General features: G+C 42.3%; 1 protein-coding gene across 2 annotated transcripts in view; it reads right to left on the reverse strand.

Annotated features, from left to right (window-relative positions):
* Nucleotides 1-20120, reverse strand: part of SNX29 (sorting nexin 29) — a 587367-nt gene that overhangs the window by 514081 nt on the left and 53166 nt on the right. For both annotated transcript variants that reach the window (XM_032460769.1, XM_006190981.3), the window contains one exon: nucleotides 16686-16755. In XM_032460769.1, the coding sequence (XP_032316660.1) occupies nucleotides 16686-16755 (70 nt within the window). The remainder of the gene's footprint in view (nucleotides 1-16685; nucleotides 16756-20120) is intronic.

Genomic DNA, 20120 nt, shown 5'->3' on the forward strand with positions numbered 1-20120 from the left:
GATGTCTGCTGATATAGGGAAGAGATTCCGCCTTGCCTTTCCCAAAGCGTCCCACTTCTTGTGAGAAGGCAGGAAGGCTGCATCACACACCTCCAGGAAACAACATTCAAACTGTTGTTCCTGGCAAGGTAGTCCTCCTGGGTTTGGAACGGCACAGTCTACAAGGCTGTGAGCTACAGCTCTGAGGAGAGGAGATACCCCGGGGAAACAAAGGAACTCTATTCATCTTCATCTTCTTAAAACATCCTGTTTATCTCCTGTAGCAGCATTGACCACACTGCCTGGGGCTTTGTGGACTGGGTAAATATTTTGTTTCCCCAACAGTATAATAAACATTGAAGGCAGGGAAGATCAGTTATTATTCTTGGAATCTTCCACATAAATAGTTATTAACCAAAACTCTGGACACGTGGAGCAGTAGGCTGAGTAACAGCCCTCCAAAGAAATCCACATCCTAGTCCCCAGAGCCTGTTAAATGTCACCTTACATGGCAAAAGGCACGGGCAGATTATTTGCAGATTCATCTAAGGATCTTGAGATGAGGAGATTATTGTGGATTATCCAGATGGGCTCTATGCAGTCACAAGGGTCCTCATAAGAGCAGCAGGAGGGTCAGAGTCAGAGGAGAGGTGAAAACCAGACCAGAGGTTGGAGGGACGGGGGAACCACAAGTCAAGGAATGTGGGCAGCCTTTGGAAGCTAGAAAAGGCAAGGAAAGAGATCCCCCTTCAGAGACCCTAGAAGGAATGCAGCCCTGCTGACCTAACTTGGACTTCCGATCGCCACAGCTATAAGAGAGTAAATTTGGTTGTTTTAAGCCATTTACTTTGTGCTAATTTGTTACAGAAGCCATTGGAAATACACACGGGACCAACTTCCTCTTCCGCTTCCCTCTCCTCTTCATCATCAATATCTCAGTGAACGCTGACTGAGTACATTGATGTAATCCTTATTAAAATGAAGAGATGTAAGGTACTGTTACTACTTCCATTTTACAGATGAGGAAACCGAGGCTCAGGAAGGTTACATAATGGAAGGGTTTTTTCCTTTTTTTTTTTTTTTTTTTTTGGTTGCAAACGGCAGAGACTCTGGTGAAGGCAAGCCAGAAAGGGAGAACGACTGTAAGCAGGATGAATCACGGAGGAAGTACCATCCAGGCAACACGGCAGATACTGAACTTGTGTCCTCCCTGGTGACACTTTGACCCCCCTTATACTTTCCTTACAAACTTCCAGTCTTCTATTCATGAAACCTTTGTTGAGAGCCTACTATGTGCCAGGCCCTGGGCTAGGCTCTGGGGATATAATGTTGAGCCAAAACCCGGGCACGATTCCTGCTCTCGTGATGTGATGCTTACAGCCAAGTGAGGAAACACATTAATCAGATTGTCACCCTGAAAGATGATACACTGCAACTGGGCTAAGTGCTGTGAGTGCAAAATGTGGAGAGTGCAAAGGATAGGGGAGCAACAGGTGAGCTGACGGGTGAGGAGTGAGTAGGAGTTACTCAGTATTAAGAGTAGGAACAGAAGGGCCACCCACCCTTCTGTGGTGTCCTAGATGATAACAGAACTTTTTTAAAATGTTGGTCCCCTTCTTCCATATTTAGTACCACTGCTGGAGGACAGAGGTGCAGCAATACCACAATGGGACTTTCTGTTGATGATAACACTTTTTCTATTATTTCTTTATTGCAGTTATTGTGGTAAAACATATACAATGTGAAATGTGCCATTTTAGCCATTTTTAAGTGGACAGTTCAGTGGCATTAATTACATTCACCATGTTGTACAACCATCATCACTATTTCCAGAATTTTTCATCACCTCCAACAGAAACTCTATACGCATTAAACAAGAACTCCCCATCCCCCCTTCCCCCAGCCCCCAGTAACCTCTATTCTGCTTTCTGTCTTGATGAATTTGCCCCTTCTAGGTGCCTCATGTAAGCCAAGTCATATAAGATGTGTCCTTTTGTTGGCATGGTGTTTTGAAGGTGCATCCATGTGTGGCATGTATCAGAACTTTATTCCTTTTTGTGGCTGAATAGTATTCCATTGTACAGAGCTAGTACTTTAAGCCCATATCCACTCAGACAGTGCCTTCAAGTGAGTTTCTTCTTTGGATACATTCCTATATTTGTTTCTCTTATAGTTTCCCCATCTGTAAAATGGGAAAATTTCTTAAAGGCAAGGCACCACAGACAAATTCTTCAGCCAAAGCTAGTCCACAGTATCCTGGGGCCACAGTGTAGGTGGAACAGAAAAGGATGTGATACGCACAGAGCTCCAGGTGTATGTCCTGCACCATCTGTACCGTCATCCCTCAGTATCCATGGGGGATTAGTTCTAGGACCCCCTGAGAGACCAAAATCCATGGATGCTCAAATCCTTATGTAAAACAGTGTCGTGTTTGCATATAACCTATGCACATCCTCCCATACACTTTAAATCATCTCTTGATTATGCCAGTCTTATGCTATCTGGGCAACTTTTTCTCCCTGTCTCAAATAGTTTCTTGAAAGCTTGGTGGAATCCACTGATAAAATTGTCTGCACATGGGATTTGGGGGGGATGAAGATCTTGGTGACTCTTCATTTTCTCTAATAGTCATCAGTTTATTTGAGCACTCTATTGCTTTTTCTTGCCTATTCCTAGGAATTCATCTACCTCCCAAGCCACTGACTGTAATGGTTATAGAAGAGTTCATCTGGATCAGATACGTGTGTAACTCAGACACCAGGAACCTTCCCGCCATAGTAGATCTAGGTGAAGTATGACAGTGCCTTAGAAACACCTTCCGTCCTGCACCCCAGGGCCTGTGGAAACTCAAAGTCCTCCCCTTGGCTTCTGCTTCTTCCCAGGAGGTTTACATTTTCACAGTGTCCCCTGCCTCTAGGGTTCTGGTTTGTTTATGTGCTGTTTCTTCCCCACGCCATGTCAGACCCAATGTGAACTCAACTTCTTCAGTTTCCACAATTGCCAATCAAGGGGAGTTGTTAGGAGAAATTGTAGAGAGTGGTCCCATTCCACAGTGCATAGCCTTCTACCGTTTTACTGGCTGTCTATCTCCTCTCCTTTTCCTAAATCTGCCCGCAATCCTCTCCCTCTATGGGAGGCCAGCTTCTGCTCTTGCTCTTTTTGGGCAGCTTTCACTTCCTTTGAAGGCTTGGTACCGCATGACCCTAAGGTCTGAGACGGATGTGGAGACGCACTTTCTCACCCAAGCACTTATCTAGTCACCTTCACCACCCAAGACAGCTCCCTCCTTAGAAGGGATTCTTATTTTGCTGTTAAAGTCGTATAATTTTCTCCACTCATTTTACCTGTCCAACACTTGTGTATTATTTATCCAATCTCTATCCAATATTTGGGCTATTGGGATTTTATTAAGATGAGGAAAGGATAAGTGGAGAATGACTGAACCCATACCCTGGAATGAAAACTCTATAAATTTAATAACTTAAATAGAAAGGTGCATGATGGATTATGTAGTCTATACAATGGAATTCATCCTGACTAATCTCTTGTATGTTCTCATGAAGGAACTATTATACGTTTCTTAGCTTGGCCTAGAATAATATTCTGTGATGTGGCTCAGTTTCGTGTTCTTTTCTCCAACTTCCCACTTTTAGCTCATTCTCTTCTCTGTACCTTTCTTTATTCTTGTTCCTTGATGTCTCTGCTAGAGTCACTTGCTCTCCTATATTAAGTCCTCTGTACTATTTGGATTGAGTTCTTAGCAAGCATGCACCTCAGCAAGCATGCAAAGTTCACTCCAAATGCTCGGTCTTTGCCTCAGAATTGACAAGGAAATGTGCCTTTCTCCGTAATACTCAATCAAAAGCAGGTTACAGAAAATCCAACTCAAGTTGGCATAAACAATACAAAGGATTTTTTGGCTCCTGTGACTGAAGAAGTTTGAAGGCTCGATGGACTTTGAGTACTGTTTCATCCATGCTCTGAAGCTGTTCCTTTGTGGCGATCTGAGCTCTGCCCTCCTCTGAGTCACTTTGTCCTAGAATAATGGAAAGGCCATGGACCTCACATCTGTTTAGAAGAAACGAGACTGCTGTTTCGCCATGCCTTGCTCCTAAGAGTGAGGAAATGTTTCATGAAAAGATGCTAAACAACACTCAGCATCCCAGAAATGCAAATTAAAACCACAATGAGATACAACTTCATATCTGCCAGGATGACTATAATCAAAAAAACAGAATAACAAATGGTGAGGATATGGAGAAACAGGAACCCTTGTACACTTCTGGTAGGAATGTAAAATGGTACAGCCACTTTGGACAGCAGTTTGGCAGTTTATTAAAAATGTAAACATAAATTTACCATAGGATTCATCAATTTCCTAGGTGTTTGTAATTGAGAGAATGAAAATTTATATCCACATAAAAAGACTAGTACGAGAATGTTCACAGCAGCATTATTCGTAATAGCCAGGAAGACAAAAAAACCCAAATGTCCATCAACTGATGAATGGATAAACAGCATGTGAGATCCATCCATACAATGTGATACTACCGAGCAGTAAAAATGAACAGAGCACTGATAATGCTGCTGCATTGGTGAACCTTGAAAACATACTAAGTAAAAGAAGTCACTCACAAAAGACCATGTATTATATGATTTCACCTGTACAAAATGTTCAGAAGAGGCAAATCCATAGACACAGAAAGTAGGTTAGTGGTTGCCTGTGCCTTGGAGTGGGACTAGAACTGACTATCAATAGGCATGAGGGGTTTTATTGGGGTGATGAAAATGTTCTAAAACTGTAAGGTGGTGATGGTTGCCCAACTAAGTAGATTTACTAAAAAGCATTCAATTGTGTACTTGAAATGGTTCACAGTATGTTAGAAAAAGAGAGAGAGAGAATGTTTTCCCAAATGCCCCTGCAGTAAACCACCCCTTGTGATTCACTGGCCCAAGCTGTGGCTTGGGGAAATGGCATGCACTGATTGGCCTGGGCCTTGGTTCTGGAAAAACAAAGCCTATCCCTGGAGCTGAGGCTGTGGTCAGCAACCCTGAAGCACATGGGACGTGGGTGGAGATCGCCACCTAAACAAAAGTCAGGGGATCACAAGGAAGGCAGACATGAAAGCTGGGTAGGCAGTCACTAAGGTGTCAGCCACACCCAAGACTGGCTGCTCAATATGGCAGCCCCACCCCTGCATTCTTTCATCTGTCACCCTACATTTTGTCTCTGAGTTCTCTGCCCAGTATGGCAAAGGAAAGGAGGGGTCATGGGAAGAATCATGTCTTGAAAACATGGAACCTCAACTAGGGAGACCAACTGACCTCGTTTCCCTGGGATGGAGTGGTTTCCTGGGATGCAGGACTCAAGGTACTAACACTGGGGAAATCCCAGGCAAACCAGGGGAGATGGGTCACCAGTTACCTCACCAGATAGAAATACAGACTCTCTCCTCACAAACCGGTGAATCATTAACGCCACGAAAGGACAGTTGGTCCTGGGTACCTCTGAAGAACATACACTCGACACCACTTCTGAAATTTTTTTTTGGCAAAAATCTTGAACCTAAATGTAAAGAAGCCTGTAGATTGAACTATCAATTAATAGGAAATACAGAGGACCATGGGGTATGTGAAACGCCTCTACATAGGCACTCTGTAGGACGAATGACAAATGGCCTAATTCTTCATCAAATAAATTGGAAAGGGGAAAAACAGAAATGGAGGGGGGACCTGTAGATTAGAAGACACTTAAGAAACATATCAACCAATTGCAATGTACAGACCTTCTTAGATCCTGATTTGAAGAAACTAAAATAGGAAGAGAGAGAGAGAAAGAGAGTGTCAGGGAATCTCTAACAGGACATTCAATGATATTAAAAAATTATTGGTCTACATAAAACTATATATATTGTTGAACTATATTCAACATCTTGTAATAACCTATAATGGAAAACAATCAGGAAAAAAAATATGTATAACTGAATCACTTTGCTATACGCTTGAAACTAATGACAGTATTGCGAACCAACTATACCTCAATTTAAAAAAATAATTGGTATGATACTATTTTGCAGTTAGATCTTCTCAGAAAGAGTCCTTATCTTTTAGAGATACATACTGAAATATTTACAGTCGGAATAATACAGTGTCTTGGTTTTGTTTCAAATAATCTGGAGGAAAGAGGTAGGGGTGAAAATAAAGACAGCTTGGCCCATAATTGATCATTTTTGAAGCCAGGTGATGGCATATGAGGGTTTGTTATACTGTTCTCTTTACTTTTTGAATGGTTGATTGTTCCGTCATCAGAATAATTAAAAGCAGCAGCGAGATGTGTTCCTCCTGCTCGGGGGCTGCTCTTGATCGCAAGTAGGTCAGGGTCTCACCAGAATTTGCAGTTTCTCAGATCTATGAATTTTCCAAAAATCTGGGTGAAGGACAAAGTCAGCTTTTCCTCTTGCCAAATTACAACAAAGGAAAACCAAAGAAAATTTTTAAAAAAGCTTCCATCTACTCTCAGCATCATTTCATAAAAGAAAGAGCATACCAACATCAAAAATATCATTTCAGAAAAGTACTAGCCTTTCAAGTGGGCACAGTTAACTTCAGGAACAAACTTGTTCAGAGTCCTTGTTTCGTCAGTTCAGTCTGAGACTGGCCACACAGGCACCCTGGGGAGAAGAAGGAAGAGTTGAGGGCAGGCTGCTCTCACTTCCCATCCAACGGGAGGGCTTGGACGCTGTTGTCATTACAATGTGCAGGACCTTAAAACCATCAGCCTCTCAATGGATGCAGCTGAGGGTCCCCTGAAACCACCCAGTCCCTGGAACTCATGGACCCACTTCCCTTTCTATCTAATCTTAGTGGGGTGTCTGTGGACGGGAAGAGTTGTGAACACAGGGAGGGGTTTCCCTGATGGAAGCTCTAGATGTGGGCTATAGGATACAGTGCTTTTTACTTGAGTGGAAAATAACAGCTGGGCCCAAGGCAGCAAGGGCCTTCTGTCTGTGCTCAGCTGGTGGTGAGGGCCCCTTTGAGACCTCAGGAGAGTGGAGCCCGTCTGGCCTTTGGCATCCATTGGAGGCGTGGGTATGCCCTTGAGACTTAAGCTACCACCTCGTACTCGGTGACTTTCTCCTCTTCCTTCCCTTCCTCCTCTCTCTCACATTTCACCTACCAAGTGGTTTTTGATTTTTTTCTTAAAGCAATACATTTCAGGATCAGATACAAGCCCCCTTTTCCTTGAAAGTCAGGCACATGAAAGACAGATCATTTGGGGTGATGAAATGTTCAGTGATCATAGTTGCACAGTGTTACAAATGTTTGGAAATGCCACGAATGGTAAATTATATGTTATGTGTAGTTTTACCACAATTACAAAAATAAACAGACTGTCCCCTAGGTTCTCTCTGGGGCAGAGTCTTAAAGAAATTAGAACATTAGAGATGAAGAGCTCTTTGAGGACATCTGGTCCACCCCTCATTTCAATAGATGAAGGGTCCTGAAGTCCATCATGCGGAACTGATGTACTCAAGACCACACCCCAAATTAGGCAGAGGTGGGGCTGGATCCCACCTGTTGAATCTCTGTTATGAGCTCTTGGTCTTGATGAGGGAGATGCGTTGGTCTTGTCTCTTTTCATAGTAAGGGGCTCTTGGACCTGGCCATCCTTGGATCATCTGCAGCCACAAGACATGCTGTGTTTGGCTGCATTGTGTTTAATACTCTAAAATTAATTGCCAGCACTTAAAACTGGGCAAATTCACATAAACCCCCAGATTTCCAACATCTTTTAACAAACAGAAAGCTCTGGCAGCATTGGGCCCATATTCCCACATGGTGGTGATGGGAGGTGAGAGGAGATCTTCTCTCCAGTTCTCCATAGTCCCCACTGCTTCCTACGGCCTCCCACTTATCCTCAAGCCTGGGTTGTTTTTCTAATGCTCAGCTGGCTTTAGTCATTTCTACTACTTGTCTTTCCTGGGGAGGCAGGGGGATTGGCATCTCTGCTTTACCCTGAGCTGGAGGACTGTGAGTCTCTGAGCATTTTCCCTAGGTGCATTATGTTTGGTGAGTGGAGTACAGTTGGCCCTTCAGATCCACAGTTTCCTCATTGGTGGATTCAACCAACCATGGATCAAAGATATTTGGGGGAAAAAAATCTAGAAAGTTTCAAAAAGCAAAACTTGAATTAAACTTGAATTTGCCAGGTGCAAATCACAATCACAATTTTTCCTTTCCTTTTTTTTTTTTTTTCCCTTTTTTAAATATAAGGCATCTTGCCAACACATAATTTAAAAATTGGTCTTCAGTCCCATTGCTTCAGATCACCAGAGAATTTCTGGCTAAAGAACAGTGGATAGTATAATAAACAAAACCCAAAATCTTAAATAAGAAAATCGGTCCACATTCCCCAAAGACAAGAGGAAAGGGTAGAGCTTATTTGGTTAAAAAAATATAAAAAAGAGCCCAACTATGCATTTTAAACAGAAGGGTGCAAAACATTACAATAAAATATAATTCAACGTAAGATTAAAGTTACAGAAAAGTTTAAATTTCTAGCCAACTAATTGTCACCTGGGAATGAGACACATTGAGCACAGAGTGGATGAGGGTAAAGAACAGGAAGGGCTGTTTCCCACAGAGCTGTGGGGAAGTTTTTAATTGAATTACTGAGTCAGTCTCCCTATTTGTTGTTGGGCTGAACAGGCTTTCTATTTCTTGATTCAAAAACTGTGGTGTCTATCTACACAATGGGATATAAATCAGGCTTTAAAAATAAGGAAATTCTGCCATTTGCAATGATGTGTATAAACCTGGAGGACATTATGTTAAGTGAAATAAGACAGATGCAAAAAGGCAAATACTGTATGATCTCACTTACATGTGGAATCTAGAATAGTCAAACTCATGGAAGCAAAGAATAGAATAGTGATAGGCAAGGGCTAGGGGGAGGGAGAAATAAGGAGATGTTGGTCGAGGGGTACAAAGTTTCAGTTATGCAACATGATTAAGTTCTAGAGATCTAATGTACAACATTGACTATGATTAACAATATTGTATACTTGAAATTTGCTAACAGGGTATATCTTGTAAGTGTCCTCACAACATTAAAATGAAAACCAGATGGTAAATATGTGAAGTCAATACATTAATTAGTTTGATTGCAATGATTATCTCATGATGTATCTATATATCAAATTATCAAGTTGCATATCTTAAGTATATAAATTTTTAACTGTCAATTATACCTCAATAAAGCTGGAAGAAAGAAAGAAAAATATCCTACATAGAAAATTAGCCAACAAAATGCAAGGGTGTATTAAGAAAATAGTCTATCACAACGAAATAGGGTATATCTCAAGAATGCAAAGATAGCTCAACACAAGAAAGTCTATCATTGTAATTTACCGCTCCGTAGGCTAAAGTGAGTAAATCATATGGTTATCACAATTCATGCAGAGAAAGTGTTTAATGTCAGTTGATCAAGTGTGTTACACAGAGTGGACAAAATAATAAAGTAGTGCTCCTTCTAGAATTCAATCACGAGGCACTTTCATTCAACAAACACTTATCAAGTGACTACTACGTACCAAGAACTATGCTAGCTGTGCTTCTTCTGTGGTACCCTTCAGCCCTCATTACAGCCTTATGCAGTGGGTTCTGTTATGATCTCCATTTTGTAGATGCATGCCATAAAGTATGTCCCCCCACTGTGAGCCATGTGGCCCTAAAGCCATTACCTTCCTCTCTGAAAAACAAGAGCCCTGGCTCTGCCATGGGCCACAGGCACAATGAGTCTGCTGATCTAAGTTGGAGGCCTCTGGAGAGCACCATTCCCATTCAGTTTGCCAAGATACACGGATCAGCAGAAACCAGGCCTGGAGGTCAACAAAGAGTAAGACTGACAGAACTTGGCTGTCAACCAGTGTCCTCTCCCATGAGAATCTGGTTCCAGGCGGAACCCCAACTTCATTATTTATAGCTCTCCTTTCTCCAGCTGGAGGGGGATTTTGTGTATTTGGCTGATGGATGACTCAGCCAGAGACTGAAAAGCTGACGGAGCTCTAGTGAGGTGTCAGGAAGAACTGAAAGCGGTGCCCTCAGCTGCTGCAGAAGCCAGTGAAGCCCATGTGCCCAGACACTGGAGACAGACCCCAGCAAACTCCAGGTCCCACTCTTACAGACACCTACTCCTGGTGGGGGCAGGGTGTCATTCTTTTCAGAGGAGGTGGCTACAATCCTCCTCGTTCTCACTGCAAGACTACTACTGTTTCTTGGCTTTCTGGCTATGCCTACTCGTTGCGGAAACCTGGGTTCAAACCCCAGCTTTGACAGTTACTACTTGTGTGACCTCCAGGGACTTGCTGATCTTTTTTTCTAAGCTTCAGTTTACTCATCTACAAAATGGAATCAGTAAAAAGCAACCTCGTAGGGTTGCCACGAGGAGTAAATGTGGTAATTCATGAAAATGGCTTAGCATAATGACTCTCACACCATGCACCCACTGCATGTTAGCAGTTGTGGTTGCCGCTGTTACTATTACTATTACGATTGTCCCATCTAAGGATAAAGCAGAAGGGCAGCTGGTGGCAATGCTTTCACAGAATCATTTAATCTCTTAATCTTCAATAAGGACTTTAATGGTCATGTCCAATCTCCCAGCTGATGTCTGATCCCACCAGCTTGTCTACAACACCATTCTCTTCCATAAGGTGGCCCACTCCACCTTTTGGACTGTTGGAAAGTTCCACCTTGTTGCGGAGGACATTTGGAGTTGCTTCCTGTGCTGAATGGTTTCCCTTTATCCATCCAGATCCATCCTCTTTTTCCTCTACCCTGCTTTCTGCCCCAGGAGGCTGATGCGTGTGGACTACATCAACAGTAGTTAATCCCTGCCCTCTTGCTTATAGTTGGGTTCAGCCAATGGAAGACACTGGCAAGCAGAATAGTACACAAGAGGAAAGAGGCTAGGGTATTAATATCCTCAGCTCCCGCCCTGCCAAGACACGCGTGTTGGCTGCATTCCTCTGCCAAAGGCCACAGCTCTTGCCCAAACAGCCATCTCCAACATCTATAGCTCCTTTCTCTGGGTTCTGGTAACAGGACTCTCCGTTTGCAAATTCAAACAGGAAGATAAGTGCTGTGATCAGGGAAGCAGAGACCAAGATGGTAGCAAAGAGGGGGCCTCCAACCCCAAACTGGAGGCATAAAGAGGGTCAGAAAACATTTCCCTATGGGCTCCTAAAATTGCAAGCCTTTTGCCTGTCATCAAAACTGGTCATTTTCCTTATGTTTAGGCCAGAAGCATCTGGGACTGGTGAACTGGTCTGGTTTCCAGCACCTTCCGACAGGTCAAGGTGAGCTTGGGAGGGCAGGAAGAGGTCCGTTTTGCTGTGTCCCCAGAACCCAGCACGCGGCATGAGGCTGCCAAGCTGTACAATTCCAGGGGTACCACGTACTCTGTATCCTCTGTGACTTGCACCTCCTCCCCCAAGAAGTACACGATGCAGGGAACTCTATCAGCAGGTACTTAATCAATACAGATCTGTTGAGCAAATGGATGAATGAATGAGCTTCCATTCCCAAACCAAACCAGCTACAGATTCATTTCATTTGGAAGATTTCTCTCTGGATCATGACAGGAAGAAAGGAAAAAAGCCTCAAGGATGGGAAAGTGGTGGAATTAGACAGGGGTCTCCTGGGTTCAATCTCCAGTTCCTCCATTTAAAACTATATTCATAAACAAATAAACCTAATTACTTCCCTCCATAAAAAAAAGCCCCCCCCAAAAAAACAAAAATAAATGGACATTATCAAAAAATATAAAAATAAAATTTAAAAATTTAAAAAGGCTAATTGTAAGGAATTGGCTTATGTGATTACGGAGGCTGAGATGTCTCAATGTCTGCAGTTGTCCGCAGTTGGGCTGATGGTGTAAGTTCCAGCATGAGTCCCAAGTCCCAAGGCAGGAAGAGAAAGATGTCCCGGCTTGCAGTCGGGCAGAGAGAGCAAATTCTCCCTTCCTTATCCTTTTTGTTCTACTCAGTTCTCCAACAGATTGGATGACACCCCCCTCCCCCCCCCCGCCACCACCACACACACACACACACACACACACACACACACACACACACACACACACTTCGGAGGGCAATCCAGTGGACTCAGTCTATGGATTCAAAGGTGAATCTCATCCAGAAATGCTCTCACAGACACATTCAGAATAATGCTGAACCAAGTATCTGGACACCCTGTGCCCTCTTGAGGTAACCCATAAAATTAACCATCAGGGAGATAAAGCTTTCAAAAGCATTAGAGCCAAGAGTGCCTGATGACTGGAAAGCTTTTCACCCAGGTTCCACTCATCTCTGTGCTTGGGCCTCGGTGTTCCTCCTCTCACACCTCAGTGACGACACGCACGCATGTGCACACACACAGTTGTAATCGCTGCCTGGGCATCATCCAGACAGAACAACAGGAGTAACTGGGCATCCATTCCGCAATCCCACCTTCCTCCCCAACCAGGAATGGTTGGTTGGTTGGTTATTCATTTGCCCACTAGGCTGAGATGGTGGGACCACTGCCAGGCCACTAGGAAAACAGGGCAAGAGGTGGGAACTGCTAAGAAATCCGTCCACATGTCTCTGCCCAAGGGTGCCAGGTCCCCATGGTTACACCTAAATGCCTCTAGGAGTGGGGCTGCAGAGCTGCAGACAGCTGCCCTCCATTTGGGGCCTGGGAGGCTGATGAACCTCCCACAGGTAGGCTGGTAGAGGGTGGTGTAATGAGGAGGGTGTGGAGGACCATAAGGACTAGTTTTATTAACCACTTACTGTGAGCCAGACACTTAATCTCACAACTTCTGCCCTGCCCTCCACCCTTCCCCTCACTCTAGTTTATTTCTCAGAACAGAAGCTGAGGCCCAGATAAGTTAAGGGACTTGTCTCATTTCACAGATGAGGAAACTGAGGTACAGAGAGACTAGATGACTTAACCATGATCACGGAGCTGGCAAGTGAGAAGACTTGAAAAAATGATGTCAGACTTCATATGACGAAAGGAAAAGAGAAAAGGCCACTGGTGGGGGAGGATGGAGGAGCGCGGCCATCCCGTTCCACATTTTGACTTGTCGTTTGTGTTTCATTCATATTCACCATCCAAAAACTTCTCTGAGACGCCTTCCATGACTCCCTCCCCTCCTCCAACTCCATCCTGCAAACTGACAGCCTAAAACCAATTTTGTGATTAACACTAAAAAATTGAGCAGTTTCACACTTTAAAAATCTAGGCTTCTAACCTCTCTTAAAAATGTGGGCACTTTGGTAGTCCTGAGCCAGCACTGCCCCGTGGCAAGAATGGGGTGCAAGGGGAAGGGTCTGTAGAGGAGGCTGGAGCCCCTTACTCCTAGACCTATTTGAACTCAGCCCCTTCTCAAACTCTGTTCCACCCATACTGTCCTCTTGGCTGTTGCTCAGACATACCCAGCTGCTTCTTACTGAAGGACACAGGCCCTGTCCTATACTCAAACTGTTCTTCTTGGAGCCCTCCTTCCCTGGTCTCTGTCAATTGTCCCCCTATGGAGCACCCAACCCAAAAGAGCAGCGTGCACCAACCCCCCCATTAGGGGTTGAATTGTGTCCCCCTAGAATAAGATATATTGAAGCCCTAACCCCCAGTACCTGTGATGTTACCTTATTTGGAAATGGGTCTTTGCTGACGTAATTAGGTTAACATAAAGTCATTAGGGTGCCCCTAATTCAGTACTGGTGTCCTTACAAGGAGAGGGAAATTCAGACATAGCCACACAGGGGGCAGGCCATATAGAAGCAGGTGATGATGCTTCCACAAGCCGGGGAAGGCCAACAGTTGCCGTCTATCACCAGAAGCTAGCAGAGGCCAGGAAGGATTCTTCCTTAGAGGAACGGCAGTTTCTGAGCCAGGTGTCCACTTGAGTCTAACCATCAGTAGCAAGCAGGTGGAGTAAACTGGTACAAACATGACCATCTGGGGCCACCACTTCAGAAAGCACATTAAGGGGGTACTTCCAAAGTAGGGGCAAGTCACCCAAAACAGGAAGGAAGGGAGAGAAATACATGAAATGGTGATGGTGTGCCCCAAAGCACCAATGACTAAATCCCAGGACACATTCAGGTCTTTACTGAGCACCTACTCTGTGAATGCACCAGAGTTTAAACTCTCAATAGGTTCAGCTAGTCTGCTTAACCCACATGGAGACTATGAGTTGATAAGGCATATCCCTTACAGGAATTGAGAGCCCCGATTACATTCAAAACAAGTTCAAACGTCCTTGGCCCAGGGAAGCTAGCACCCAAAATAGCACTAACAGACCTGAAACAAACTTTATCTCCACGAATGTAGTTCTTGTTATACTGCTTCCTTCTCAAGTGTTCTACTGCAAGTTTCTGCAGGAAGATCCTGAGGACCCTGACAACAATGATGATAACAATGCCAACAATAATAATAGCTAATATTACAGAGGAACTAGTCTTATATGCCTGGGGCATGCTAGGCATTTTTCATTTTATCATTTAAAGGGAGATTATTATTATTATTATCATTATCATCATCATCATCATATCGTCATCATCATCATCATCATACATCTTTGTAGATGAACCTGATACACAGATTTGATTGCTTATCCAAGTTGATATGTGGTGGAATGAAATCTCTCTGAGTCTATTATTTTTCCTGCTATTTTTTCCTGTCTTACGCTTTTTTAATTTTTGTGTATGTTTTATAATATATATAATGTATTAGTGCCATGGGGCATGTTATATAATAAACACATAAATATTAGGCACACACTGGAATTTGGGTTCAACCTCGGAATTCAACCAGAATCTAAATTGACTGCAGACCATTATTTTTCATGCTCTTCCATTCCTAGGACTGGACCATCTATTTGTGACAGGTGATGCAACAGAATAAAATCAATGTCATGGAGACACAAGAAAAGTGAGAGCCAGTGCACTGGGACAAAGACAAAGTCATTGCCCATTTGAATATCTGCACAGATCTGTACAAGTCTTCTGTGTCTCTGCCATATCTAAGACTTCAAGGCTGAAAAACTATGGGCGAGTAGAGACAAAAACCAAATGTATCTTCAGAAACAAATATTCACTAACAAGGGTGCAAATATTTATCCAGGAAGTATCAGAAAATATCAGGCAAATTATCATTCTGTGATTTTATGGTTAATTAGAAATTGAATTATGGAACCACTCAGTGTACACTCAGTTTATTATACACAAACAAAATTTTCAAATGAACACTATTTGTCTGGGTTGCTAATTGGAAATCAGCCAGGCTTTCCACCAGACAATTATAAACGAGACTCTAATCGCCTGGCTAGAAATGAGACACAAGCTTGCTGAGTTGAATGCTGCTGCTGTTACTAGCTTAGTGACTTTGTAATGTTTAGGAATAGCCACGAGGATTAGCACCCACCAGCCAGATTAATCTGACAAAGGCATTTGAAATGCCTTTCAAATTTGCCTACCCCAAATAAGTAGGACATAATTATAATTTATAACGGATAAAGGCTTAAAATGTGTTTCTGAACACTAAACTACTGCAATATATTTCTCTCTTACAATGTGGGCAGTGGTGTAGGCAGTATTCTGCTCTGAGGCACTAGGCAATGTGAATGGAAAGGCTCTGGAAAAAAAAAAAATATATATATTCTTTTACCCAGAAGTTCACATCTAGGAATTTATTTTGTAGAATTAAAGAAGCCTTCAAAAATGTAGTTACAAGAATGTTCATCATCATGTTGTTTAAAATAGCAAAAAACAACCTACCATGAGAAATTGGCCTGATCAAAAGTAGAGCATCTATTCAATGGAGTCCTATGTAGCTGTGAAAAAAGACGCTATAGAACCGGATACCCTGATGCATAAAGAAGAGACATTTTTCCCAAAGAACATACACAAATGGCCAAAAAGCACTTAAAAACGTTCAACATCACTAATCATTAAAGAAATGCAATCAAAACTGCAATGAGATACCACTTCACACCCATTAGGATGGCTATGATTAAAAAAAAAAAGGACTGAAAACAAGTGTTGATGAAGATGTGGAGAAATTGAAACCCTTACGCACTATTGGTGGGAATGTAAAATGGTGTAGCCACTGTGGAAAAAAGTATGGTGATTCCTCAAAGATTAAACTCAGAAGTACTACATGACTCAGCAACTCCATTTCTGAGTATATACACAAAAGAATTGAAAGCAAAGTCTCGAACAGATGTTTGTACACCAATGTTAACAGCAAAAGCCAAATGTTCATTCACAACAGCCAAAGGTAGAAACAACCCAGATGTCCACTGATGGATAAATGGATAAGTAAAATATGGTCTTTCTACACAATGGAATATTATTCAGCATTAAAAAGAAAGAACATTCTGATGCTTGCCACAACATGCATGAACCTTGAGGATATTCTGCTAAGGGAAATAAGCCAAACTAAAAAGAGGTGAATTCTTTATGATGCCCATGTACACTTTCCTGTATAGCAGAAATTTGCTGATTACGCCAGCCCAGGATTCCAGTCATCTTAGCAGTGACATTTTCTCTAGGTGCATAAATGAACTTACATTTCTTTCTAGATCATGTTCTTAAGATTTAAATAACTGAATCAGTTTTTGAATGATTTGACAATAACACACAAAGCCAACTCACCAGACCCTGGACCACTAGGACCTCGTGAAGACATCACTACCCCTTGAGGCTCAGTCTTGCTGGTGGCCTCCTGGAATTCAATAAAAGGTGTGTTATGAAAAAGGCAAATGGGTCTCAGCCATTTCCTTAATTCTACGAAATAGAATTCAGCTTCCTTAATTCTACAAAATAAATTCCTGGAATGTGAAGCTCTGGGTCAAACTGACCCAAACAGAAATAGACTCAGAGATACAGAGAACAAATGGATGGTTGCCTGAGGGGTTGGGGAGGAGGGGTTGGGTGAAATAGGTGAGGAGGATTAAGAAGTCCAAACTTCCAGTTATAAACTAAATAAGCCACGAGGGTATAATACACTACACAGCACGGGGAATAGGGTCAATGATATTGTAACAGCTTTTGCATGGAAGCAGATGATTACTAGATTTATTGTAGTGGTCATTCCAGCATGTATACAAATGTAAAATCACTCTGTAGTAGACCCAAAACTAACATAATATTGTATGTCAACTCAACCTCAGTAATAAATGAATGAATGAATGAATGAATGAAATTTTTAAAATGCACGAAGAGTAGGGAGTATTCTACAACTTAAAGAGACCCTGCAAGAACTGCTTTACATGTGGTCACACACACCCAAATTAAATCCTGATTGGCCAATTTTTTTTTTTCAATTGAGGTTTTTATTCTCTCAGCCCAATCAGCCCAGGGTTACATAGGACAAATCTGTAGTCCCAAAGTCAGGGTTATTGACTTGTTGCAGCAAGGGAGACCACACACCAGAGAAATCATGGGTGTCTCACCAAAGGGGAAAAAAACCCAGCATTATTATAGAATTTAGGAAAAGAGTAGAGCTTGGGTGAAATCTAAATGAAGCGGGGTTTTGACAGGCTCAGAGCAAAGCAGGGCTGTGAGTAAGGGGGTCAAAATCAGGTTTGGACAGCAAAGTGGACCCGGGTCCTGGAAACCGCGGTTATGATTGACGTAGCCTGTTGTGCTCAGAGACCTCTTATCTGACACTGCCTGGGTTGGAAATTGAGGCAGCCTCTCAGTTTCAGTAGTCTAAGCTACTTAGATCCTCACCTTTAGAGTGGGATGTTCTTACTGACATAGTTTTAAACACCAAAGTTTCCAGTTGTCATTGATTTTATAGAACAAATTTTCTCAATGCATAAAAAGGCAATATTTACTCAAAGAAAGGGGGGTGCTATGACACTTCACAATGGCTTTGTCTACCTCTGTTATTCCAGCCTGATGAAAAGCCACGCAGATTTTTACTTCCTCGGTTTAAGCTAAATTTTTCTTTCTTACAGATACTGATATACTTTTTGTAAAAAGTAGGGTGGTTCATATTATACTCCTTACAGTTACTATAAGCACTAAGAAACTGATAAGACTTAAAAAAAAAAATCTAGGAAAGCCAGAGCACAGCCTAGGAGCCAATGAAGGTAGGCATATGCATCAAATGGATCAAATATTCAGCCTCACTTACAGAGCTGAATAATAATCGTGTCAATTGAGGTTATTGCCACAAGGATGATTTGATTCATCAGAGCATTTATTACATTGTGTGGGAGCTGCACTTCAAGATTTGCATTATTTATGTAGGAAGCTGTCCATCAACAGTTATTAGAAGCAACCATTCTAAGCAGTGTTATTTTCAAGGAGTTTCAGCTTCAGTGATGTACACTGCCTGCCTGGGAAGGACATCAGTCATGACCACCAAGGACAGAGGCTAGGAGAGGTGGGCTGCCTGGACATCAAGTCCCAGGAACTCTTAGACTAGGATTCCTCTACCCTTCCCCCAGGGCTTCCCTCCCCCACCTTGGAGAAGCTGTCTTCAGAGATATTTCCCTCTAGGACTCACTCTCAGGATTTTTCCTTTTGGAGTAGTATGTAAGCTACCCGGTAGGAGAAAGTGGGGAGGTAGTGTAAGATCTTTCTGCCTTGTTTTTTTTTAATTATAGTAAAATATACATAACAAGTATTACCACTTTAACTGTTTTTAAGTATATAGTTTTAGTGGCATTCATTTTTTCATCTTGTGCAACAGTCACCACCATCTGTCTTCAGAACTTTTCCATCTACTCAAACTGAAACTCTATCCTCCTGAAACATTAACTCCCCATCCCTCCCTCCCCCAGCTAATCTAAGGACTTCATATATATGGAATCATAAACATTTGTCCTTTTGTCACTGGTTCCCCTTAGCATAATGTCTTTAAGATTCATCCATGTTGGAGTATGTGTCAAAATTTCCTTCCTTTTTAAGGCTGAATAGTACGTCATTGTGTATGTAATATATATATATGTTTTGTTTATCCATCAATTGACACTTGGTTGCTTCTGCCATTTGGCTACTGTGAATAATGCTGCTATGAATATGCGTATACAGTATCTATTTGAGACCCTGCTTTCCCTTCTTTGGGATACACACCTAGAAGGGGAATCACTGGATCATTTGGTAATTCTATGTTTAATTTTTAAGCAATCACCACACCATTTTCCATAGCAACAAGGCCATTTCACATTCCTACCAGCAATGCACAAGGGTTCTAATTCTCCACGTGCTCACCAACATTTGTTACTTTCTGGTTTTCTGGTTTGTTTGTCTGATAGTAGCCGTGGTGTGAGGTAGTTTCTCACTGTGGTTTTGATTGGCATTTCCCTATTGATCAGTGACACTGAGCATCTTTTCATACACTCATTCGCCATTTGTTTATCTTCTTCGAAAAATTTCTATTCAAGTCCTTTGCTCATTTTTTTTTTCTTTGCCTATTTTTTAATCGGGTTGTTTTTGTTGTTGCTGCTGCTGAATTATAGGAGTTCTTCATCTACTCTGGATATAATCTCATCAGATACATGATTTGCTAATGTTTCTCTACTATTCTGTGGGCTTTTAAAATTTTGTATACGTCACAGAAAAAACAGATTGTGAGGCATGAGGGGATGTTTTGAAGAGCTACACAGTGGAGTCATATTATACACGTATTGAACTTGGTAAATCCAACCATATATGAGAGAAAAAGAGAAAGAGAGAGAGAAAGAGAATCACCATTTAAATAATGCAGGTGTTTCTGCCTTCCACTCTCTTCAAAGAGCACAGAACCCAGAGGGTGAGCCCAGGAGGAGGGACATATACCTGCTGGTCCCCGAGGACGTCTCAGTCCCCAGACCCATCACAGAAGGAGCACCCTTTATGCTCAGCATGGTCCCAGGGTTTAGAACCCAGCTGTCCAGAGCCGTAGCCACATGTGACTATTAAAAATTTTTTTTAAACTTTTTTTGTAGTGGGTGGCAATTAGGTCTATTTATTTATTTATTTTTGGAGGAGATACTGGGGATTGAACCCAGGGCCTCATGCACGCTAAGCATGTGCTCTACCACTTGAGCTATACCCTCCCCCACTATTTAAATTAACTTAAATTTTCAATTCCTC

This window comes from Camelus ferus, chromosome 18 (assembly GCF_009834535.1).
Source record: "Camelus ferus isolate YT-003-E chromosome 18, BCGSAC_Cfer_1.0, whole genome shotgun sequence".
NCBI classification, from domain to species: Eukaryota; Metazoa; Chordata; class Mammalia; order Artiodactyla; family Camelidae; genus Camelus; species Camelus ferus.